This window comes from Condylura cristata, unplaced genomic scaffold (genome assembly GCF_000260355.1).
Source record: "Condylura cristata isolate star-nosed mole 26May11 unplaced genomic scaffold, ConCri1.0 scaffold00001, whole genome shotgun sequence".
Lineage (NCBI taxonomy): Eukaryota > Metazoa > Chordata > Mammalia > Eulipotyphla > Talpidae > Condylura > Condylura cristata.
In genome coordinates this window covers 9,993,991-10,003,295 of record NW_004567102.1, presented here as the reverse complement: position 1 = coordinate 10,003,295, position 9,305 = coordinate 9,993,991, and the positions used below count along the sequence as shown (strand labels likewise).

The following is a 9,305-nucleotide window of genomic DNA, read 5'->3' as shown; positions in this document are numbered from 1 at the left end:
CTCAATTGTAATCCCCGCGGGTTTCCCATTACCAAGTCACCCGTGTGCCATCACCATAATCCCGTGCATTTCTTTCCCCCCCCACCCCGTTTTTGATCCCATTCCCCACTCCATCCCCTCAAAATGTCTCTGGTATATGGTTGTTCATTATTTTTGTTATTTTCTCACCTGATCCATTATACTCCTGCTATGAGTGAAACCATCCGGTATTTTTCTTTCTCTTTCTGGCTTATCTCACTAAGCATGATCTTTTCCATCCAAGTTGCTGCAAAAGACATGTGTTTCTCTTTTTTGGCTGCTGAATAATATTCCATTGTATATATGTACCACATCTTTTTTATCCAGTCATCTACTTTTGGGCATTTGGGCTGCTTCCATGTTTTTCCAATTGTAAATAAAGCAGCAATAAACATGGGGATACAGGTATCTTTTTCAATCAGTGTTTTTGGGTAGATACCTAGAAGTGGGATTGCTGGGTCATAGGGAAGCTCCATGTTTAGCAGTTTGAAGAACCTCCAAACAGTTTTCCATAGCGGTTGTACTAGTTTGCATTCCCACCAGCAGTGCAGGAGATTTCCTTTTTTTTCACATCCTTGCCAACATTAAATAAATAAATCTTTAAAAATAAAAAAATAAAATCAGAAGAAGAAAAAATAAGCATAATACAAATAAAATGTCTATAGCAATGTAGTCATAAAATAAAATTATTTTTTAAAGATTTACTTATGTATACAAAACTGGGGTACAAGCCAGATATGCAGGAACAGTGAGAGAATTCACCAGAGACGAAGTGGGGAATCTATCTGGCAGGTTGACAAGGTACACTATTTAGGGGAGGAATGGGCAAGACAAGAGAGGTTTGTTCTATTCAGGACCAGGGATTGAACTCATGCTGAAGCAGCTGCAGCTAGCTTTGCAGTACTGTGCTTTAACCTGTTGCACCACCAGGAAGGGCCCAAAAATTCTTAATATTTTTGTAGAGGAAGGGGCCTCTGAAGGTAAAGTGCATATGATCCAAAAAAATATAACGTGGGCTTTGTCAGTGATTCCAGTGAATCCAAATTCAATATTTATTGCATTTATAAAGGCAAAACGTACACACAACCTAAGTACCCAGAATTGGTTGAATCCAGGTACGAGAGGGCATGGGCTGAAATGAGTTGAGTTGGGAATAGGAAAGTAAGAGCCTTAAACTTCAGGTTATGGGATGTGAAACTATTGGTAGGTAACAAGGTCTAGGCTGGAATCATCCTTCTCATTGGAGAAGAAATCAAAGAAATGGCTCACTGATTGTATTGGTTATCTTGTGCTCCATTAACAAATTACGCCAGTAACAAATTACTGACTTAAAATAATCACATTTCTAGACCCAGAGTTTGGTAATATGGGCTGGGCTCTGCTGAGCAGCTTTTCCATTCCATTGGTCTTTGTAGGCACACTCGGGTGGCTGCAGTCAAATGAAAGCCCACCGGGGATTGTGTAACATGACTTCACATGGTCGGTGGCTATTAGCTAGGGTAGTAGTGTTATTATCTATGATGCTTCTCACCTTCTAGTAGGCGATACCCGAGTTCTTCAAATGAAGTGTCCTAAGAAGACAAAGGAGCAATCGGCAAAGTCTCTTAAGCCCAGACTCCGGGAATTCACACAAGGTCAAGCACACATTCTATTAGTCAATAGTCAATAGTCAAAGCAAGTAACAAGGCCAGGCCAGATCCCAAGGGTTGAAAAATAGATTCCACCTCTTTTTGGGAGGAGTGATACAATTACAAATTTCTGGTCTCTCAGATAACCGTTAACAAGCTAGGCTTTCCCTATTTCTTGCAATTTCTCTTCCCTTGTTTGACAGGTTTACATTCTTGCATTCCAAGGAAAGGTGAGTCAAACAGCAGATAGGAAAAAGCAAGCTGGCGCCCACCTGTCTCCATCTTCATGCTGACCCCAGCTCCCTCCTCTTTGCAGACCCTTGCCCATCTCCCGCTTTTGTCTAGCTTTGTAGAAATAGTCTTGTAGCCTGCTAAAGAACAGGACGGTGGTCTTTCAGACATGAGTCTGCTGCCCTCCTCATCTGTGGACAAATAAAATCACTATCCTTTTCCTCAAACTCTGTTTCCTTTTATTGGCTGAGGGAAACTGAAGCCAGCATTCAGTAACAGGAACAGCACCATCATTGCAAAGAATCAATGTGGAACAGGAGGGAGTGCACAGACCATCTTTGCATATTATCATCCTTATTGGCAAAATTGTCTATGTGGTACTGAATCATCAAGAATCACCAAGCATTTGAAGTGGGACACGCCAGGTTTTAAGATCTTGAAAGCATGAAGCAGTAACAAATGACATAATCTGCAGCCATTGACTTTTTTTTTTAACAGTTTATTTTTACATCATTTTGTACATTTTTTTTATCTCAATTGTAATCCCCGTGGGTTTCCCATCACCAAGTCACCCGTGTGCCATCACCATAGTCCCGTGCACTTCCCTCCCCCCCATGTTTTTGATCCCATTCCCCACTCCACCCCCACAAAATGTCTCTGGTAAATGCAGCCATTGGCTTTTAAAGCTTCAAACATCTTGATTGTTTCACCAATAAATGTCAATGAATTTCATTAGTAGAAAGGAACTTCATTATTCACATCTTTGACTCAGATACCATCTTTTTTTAAAAAAAGATTTATGCATTTATGCACACAAGAACTGGGTACAAGCCAGAGATGTGGGGGGGTGAGACGATCCACCAGAGACAGAGTGGGGAACAGAACAAACAGATCCATGAAGTACACTGCTGAGGGGAGCAGCGAGAGATAGGAGAGGTCTGCCGCGCCATGTAGGTCACCTCCCTGAACTGGTGCTGCAGTAGCTGCAGATTGCTTCATAGTGCTGAAGTTTAATCCTTGCACTGCCAGGGAAAGCTTGACTCAGATTCCATCTTAAGGATGTAATCTACACCATGGGGAATATTTTATGCATGAAAAATTGCGGCACAACTATTTATCTGGAATCTGTATGTCTAGTACCTAGATGATGTCAGCACATAGTAGTAACACAACTGCTCAATAAATATTTGTTGAATTTATAAAGGCGAAAAAGTAAACACAATCCAAGCATTCAATAGTGAGGGCTAGGTTAAATAATAATGCATTTATTTAGAGGGCTATTATGCAGTCATAAAAATCATGCTTTTGAGATCAGTGTATGACATGTAGCAAAGAAGAATAAGCAGGATAAAACATTATAGGTATACGATAGGAAAATAGGTTTTATCAAGCCAGTAGGATCATGGGTGTTTTTTTTCTTTTTTACTCTAAAGTACTTTTATTAATCTAAAGTTCTTCAATGCATTTTTTTTAAATAATAAAATGTTGTCCTTTTCCATTGTGGGAAAGGGGAAGTGCTAAAAAGTATCATTAAGAAGTAATTTAAGATTGTCGTCATCTGGGAAAAAAATTACTGTTTTTTATTTCTTGCTTTTTTCTCCACTTAATGTACTCTTAGTTTTATGTTTGTTTATTACCAAAGCTGACTTTTACTAGTCACTTAGGGTTTATTTGGCCTTGAATGATTTTGGGCATTATAGGCTGTTTTTTACTGAAAACAATTTTAAACAAAATAAATGGTGAGGGCCTCCCTAGTGGCATAGGGTTTAAACCTCAAGGCAATCACACTATGATCGCTGTGGCCTGAATTTGATCCTGGCCAGGGAGCTGACTCACATATGGTGCAGCAGACCTCTCCTGTCTACTCCAAATGCTCCATTTAGCGGTGTATTTCAGTAGATCTACCTGTTCTGCTCCCTACTATCTCTGGTGAATCCTCCCACCCTCCCACCACCTCTGGCCTACACCCCAGCTCTGCATGCATAAATAAATAAATCTTAAACAACAACAAAAAAGATGGCAAGAGCCGTGACATTACCCATATTCAGAAAGCTCTTCAAGGAAGGTGATCAGAATTTGGAGAAAATTGACTAGAAAGGTGAGTGGCCTGTCTCTCTCCAAGGAGACCGAGAGAAAAATTAGTCCAGGGGCTATGTCCCTGTGCATTCTGTCTGGGGCAGGGAAAGCTAGATACTGTGCAGGACCTAGATACTCCTCTCCAATATGTTTTGAACTTAAAGATGGTGAAATCTGGACCTGGAGGATTAGGGGAGGGCAATGGCTTTTCTGACTGTGGTCCTCTAGCCTTTCTGAAACAAGGAACAGTTCCCTGTCCTTGCCTAGCCTTCTCAGATGTCCTTGAGCCATCAGCTTTACGGACAGTCCTCCCACCCCTAATTAACACCCTTAATCTGAGCTTTGGGCTCCGGGTGGTTGACATTAGCTTGACGTCTAGAATGAATGTGATCTGGAACACTAAAGTGGAAACTTGAGGGGCACAAAGAGTCAGGAGCATCCTAATCCAGAGACTTCCCGGGAGCGGTCACGGAAAGGACTGGGAAGGGGGATGGAAAGTCTGAGACTTGGCTGCGGGGGCACGGGGTGGAGTTGAGTCGGTTTTGGAAGGCTGTGGAAGGCAATAAAGAGAAGCTGAGGGCGGGGAGAAGAGCGGACAGATGAAGCAGTTGATGTAGATTTACAAACGGGAGGAGGCGTGGACTGGTGACAGAAGGAGGGCGGGGAGCCGCAAGTGTGCCCTGAGCGTGCATGGGATATATATGAGAAGCGTGATGGGAAGCGGACTGGTAAGAGCAGAGGTGGGGCGCGGGCCCAGAAAGCTGGGGTGCAAGATGGGAGAATAATAGGACTGCACATATTGGCCGCCACTTCACGGTCGGCTTCCATTTAGACTCCCATAATTTCCTCCTTTCGTTGAAGAAAGCGAGGTTCACAGAGGTTAGGCGGCAGCGGAGGGTGGGAGCCTGGCAGCAACGAGCCGCGAAGGCAGGGGAGAGAGCTGGGGCGAGGTGTGCGCGGTGCGTCGCCGCGGGGTGGGCGCCGGACGCGGGTAGACTGGGGGCGGGCGGGCGGGCGGCTGCCTAGAGAAGAAGGAAGGAGGCGGCTCCGCGGGCTCACGCCGCCGCTGGCAGGCGGCCTTCACGCGAGCGAGGAGCCGCAGCCGCTCGGGGTCGCCTAGAGCACCAGATTGCCGAGCACTGGGCTTGATGGCAGCCGCCAGGGCGCCTGGCCCCGAGGCCCGGTAGGGGCGGCTCCACGCCCCGGCCCAGCCCCTCGGTGGAGCCCGTCGGATCCAGCCTAGCTGTGCCCCGGGGGCGCGCCACCTACCAGTCCGAGGTGAGGACCGCGAGGGCCAGGGCGCGCCGGGCTGGGGGCGCTCGGGGGATTTCAGGCCCGGTGTCGCGGCTGAGCCGAGTGCGGCCGTGATGGGAAGGGGGCATGGGAGCAAGTCCTGGGCAGAGTGGGGGCGGAGGGGACGGCGACTGCCCGATGCTGTGCACGGCCTCCCGCGTCCCCTCGGTGCCCGAGTCCGCCTCTGGGCGCTGTTCCCAGCCAGGGGACTCCTCCATCCGACTGCGTCCCCTGCTCCAGCCCTTGCAGCGCGCTGACCTCGCACCGCGCTGCCCATCCTTTACTCCTCACACAGCGGGATTCCAAGTTCCGGTCTCCAGTCCCCTTGCCCGCCTAAGCCCTCCCCGACCCCGCCCTCCCGCCGCCCCCACCCCTCCTCCTGTCCAGATGCCCCTCTCCCGCCTCGATTCCTGTCAAGCGGGACCCGAATCCTTGCCGCTATCTCCGCGTCGGGCCGTCTCCTAGCCTGTGTCGTCCCACAGGTGTCCGAACGTCCGGCTTTTCATCCGTCTGTCCCACCTGGGGCCGGCGCCGACCATGCCCAGCGGCTGCCGCTGCCTACATCTCGTGTGCCTGTTGTGCTTCTTGGGGGCGCAGGTTCAGCCTGTCCGAGGTGAGCGCGGCCCGGGGCTCAGGTCCTGGCCCTGACCCGCGGTCCCTCCCTTGTGCGTTGACCTCTGCTGGCCAGAGACGGCACTGCAGCCGCTCCTCCCCGCGGGGCTGGAGAGACCCAGGTGGTTCCTTTGGAGAGGATGGATCTCTCTTTCCTGAGCCCACCCAATTAATGGAACTTAATATCCTCTCGCGAGTCGCGCAGCTCAGAAATCCTCACCCCTCCCACATCAATCTCTTGCAGCCGATGACTGCAGCTCCCACTGTGACCTGTCCCACGGCTGCTGTGCGCCTGACGGCTCCTGCAGGTACTTCTCCCTGAACACGTGTTCCCAAGCTCTTTGCGCTCCGCTTTCCAGTACTTACCCCCACAGCCAGGTCAGGCCTCAGGGCTGAGTGTCTAGGGCCTTAACACCCTACAGCTCATTCCTATTTAGTGAGGGCCAGCCTCTCCCCCATTCCCACCTCCCCTTTGCCTTCCTTTGCTTTTAGTTTCTCTCTTTCCACTTCTTGACTCTTCCAAAGACTTGGGGGAATCCAGGAATTCTGAAACATACCAGGAGAAAGATCTGAATGAAGCTTGATAGAGTTTGGAGGTTGGGATCTACAGCAGGGGGAGATAAAGGAAAGCTAAAAAGGGAATTGGTTTAGTCCGGAAAAGAAAGGCAGCCAGGAGAGTTGCTGTGGTGGAGCACTTATGAAACAGGATCTTTCTGGATGCATTTGAGTAACTGACTCACTGGGGTGGGGGCTGGGCAAATTCTGTAGAAGAAAATGTGTCTGGACATAGGGAAATAAGCTGACAGGGCAAGCTGCTGGAGGAACTGGGGTTGTTTGGGACCCTCCATCCTTGGGGGGCTTTTAACAAATTAGTCAGGCATTCATCCTGGAATCAGGGAGGGAATAGTCCAGATGACCTTTCAAGGTCACCTTTTAAAAACCCTTTTGAATACCTCAGATGTGCCAAGAGTTATACTGGAGGCATTTATAAACATCTTACTCAACACATCCCTGCTAGATGTATTCCCAATTTACAGATGAGAAAACTGAGGCTCACAAAGGTCAAACTGCAGAACCAGGATTGATGTGTGTCTTATGACTACCTGGGATAGGCCTGCTTTCCCTTAGGGGCTGAGACATGTTCTCCTGTGTTCTGCCGTCTGCATTTCCTCACATCTCCTGATTCCTGACCCTGCGCTTCTCCCCACCAGGTGTGACCCAGGCTGGGAGGGACTGTACTGTGAGCGCTGTGTGAGGATGCCTGGCTGCCAGCATGGTACCTGCCATCAGCCTTGGCAGTGCATCTGTCACAGTGGCTGGGCAGGCAAGTTCTGTGACAAAGGTAGGAAGCAGAGATGGTAGCTCTTGGGCTGGGGAGCCCCATGTGTCTTGGGAGAACACGCCAGCCATATTTACTGAGCTCAAACCCTCAAAAACCCATAGTATTTTATCATTTTAGACTTTATACTTAACTGTGGTCTGAAATGGTCTGCAACAGAACCCCACGAAGTAGGCCAGGCAGCTGCCAAAGATTTTGCAGATGAAGAAACAGAGCTGTACGGATGAGATACAACTTGCCCAAAGTCACTCTCAGAACCAACAGTGCCAAGGCTAGGAGATGTGACCCTGAACTTTTGTTGTTCCTTCTCATCACACCGCGCCAACCTCAGGGTTGGTTTATAGTACGAGCCACACCCATGGAGCCTTGGGTGGGGCTCAGGCAGGCCTCGGTGCCACATATGTGGGACTACCCCAGAATTTCCATCTCTTCAACAGATGAGCACATCTGTGCCACGCAGTCCCCCTGCCGGAATGGAGGTCAGTGCGTGTATGATGGGGGTGGTGAGTACCACTGTGTGTGCCCCCCAGGCTTCCGTGGGCGTGACTGCGAGCGCAAGGCTGGCCCCTGTGATCAGGCAGGGTGAGTGGGGATGGGACAAGAACAGAGGCAGGCAGTTGAGAGGGTGATGGTGCAGTATTAGGGGCACCTGAGGCGAAAACCCCCAAGTCAGGGCTTCTCAGCTTTTTGTACCATCTGAACCATTTCTGCACAAGGGAAATTGTGTTGACAGTGTCACTGTCCGGGAGGGGGGAGAGTGAGCATGGAGAAGGTGAAGATCCCCTCATCCTCCCAGGAGCAGGGGAGCAGGCACGCAGGCCTGACGATGCCCCATGCAGCAGTCTGCAGGATGGGTAAGAAAACAGGCCTACAGGGCTGGATTTGGCCTCATTTCTGCCTCAGGCCTGTGAACCTGGAAGATAATAATAGCACACTTGCCTGGAGCCTTGTCTTTGGGCCAGGCCCTGTGCTAACTGCTTGTCACTGGATTATCTCATATAGCCCTCACAATTTGGGAAACTGGATGCTATTCATACTCCCATTTTTCAAGTGAGGCCGAGGGTCAGTGGCTAGCAGTGACATAACAAGAAAGAGGGGCAGGGTGGCAGCAGTCAGGATGATGGCCTGAGCTCCTCTGCAGTGCATGTCGGTGTTGACACCCTCTCTCCCGCATACCAGCTCCCCATGCCGGAATGGTGGACAGTGCCAGGACAACCAGGGCTTTGCCCTCAACTTCACGTGCCGCTGCTTGGTGGGCTTTGTGGGTGCCCACTGTGAGGTGAACGTAGATGACTGTCTGATGCGGCCCTGTGCTAACGGTGCCACCTGCCTGGATGGCATAAACCGCTTCTCCTGCCTCTGCCCTGAGGGCTTTGCCGGACGATTCTGCACCATCAACCTGGATGACTGTGCCAGCCGCCCATGCCAGAGAGGGGCCCGCTGTCGGGACCGTGTCCATGACTTCGACTGTCTCTGCCCCAGTGGCTATGGCGGCAAGACTTGTGAGCTAGTTTTACCTGTCCCGGACCCGGCCACCACAGCGGACATCCCCCTGGGGCCCACCTTACCTGTGATGGCACCTGCCACGGGGCCTGTGCCCCATAGCGCAGGGGCTGGTCTGCTGCGCATCTCAGTGAAGGAGGTGGTGCGGAGGCAAGAGGCAGGGCTGGGTGAGTCTAGCCTGGTGGCCGTGGTGGTATTTGGGGCCCTCACTGCTGCCCTGGTCCTGTCCACAGTGTTCCTAACCCTGCGGGCCTGGCGCCGGGGTGTCTGCCCCCCCGGACCCTGTTGCTACCCTGCCCCGCACTATGCCCCAGCACGCCAGGACCAGGAGTGTCAGGTGAGCATGCTGCCAGCAGGGCCCCCCCCATCACTTGACCTGCCCCCTGAGCCCGGAAAGACCACAGCACTGTGATGGAGGTGGGGGGCTTTCCAGCCCCTCCTCACTTTCTCTGCCTCTCAGACTCAAGTAATCTTCACCACCCTTCAGCTGGGATACACATATTGAGGGAACTCAGACTCATACCAGAAATACTATTTTTTTAATGCACAGAATGTAAAATGGGAATTTTATCAAATAAATCTATGAAAGTACAAGTGGGTTTCTT

General features: G+C 50.3%; 1 protein-coding gene across 1 annotated transcript; it reads left to right on the top strand.

Annotated features, from left to right (window-relative positions):
* Nucleotides 1-5,005: 5,005 nt before the first annotated feature.
* DLK2 (delta-like 2 homolog (Drosophila)) lies at nt 5,006-9,288 on the top strand. Its single transcript, XM_004673513.2, has 6 exons — nt 5,006-5,231; nt 5,729-5,859; nt 6,103-6,166; nt 7,070-7,200; nt 7,635-7,779; nt 8,377-9,288. Exons 2-6 carry the CDS (start codon nt 5,784-5,786, stop codon nt 9,110-9,112), a joined length of 1,152 nt encoding a protein of 383 aa, XP_004673570.1. The 5' UTR covers nt 5,006-5,231; nt 5,729-5,783; the 3' UTR covers nt 9,113-9,288.
* The last annotated feature ends 17 nt before the right edge of the window (nt 9,289-9,305 follow it).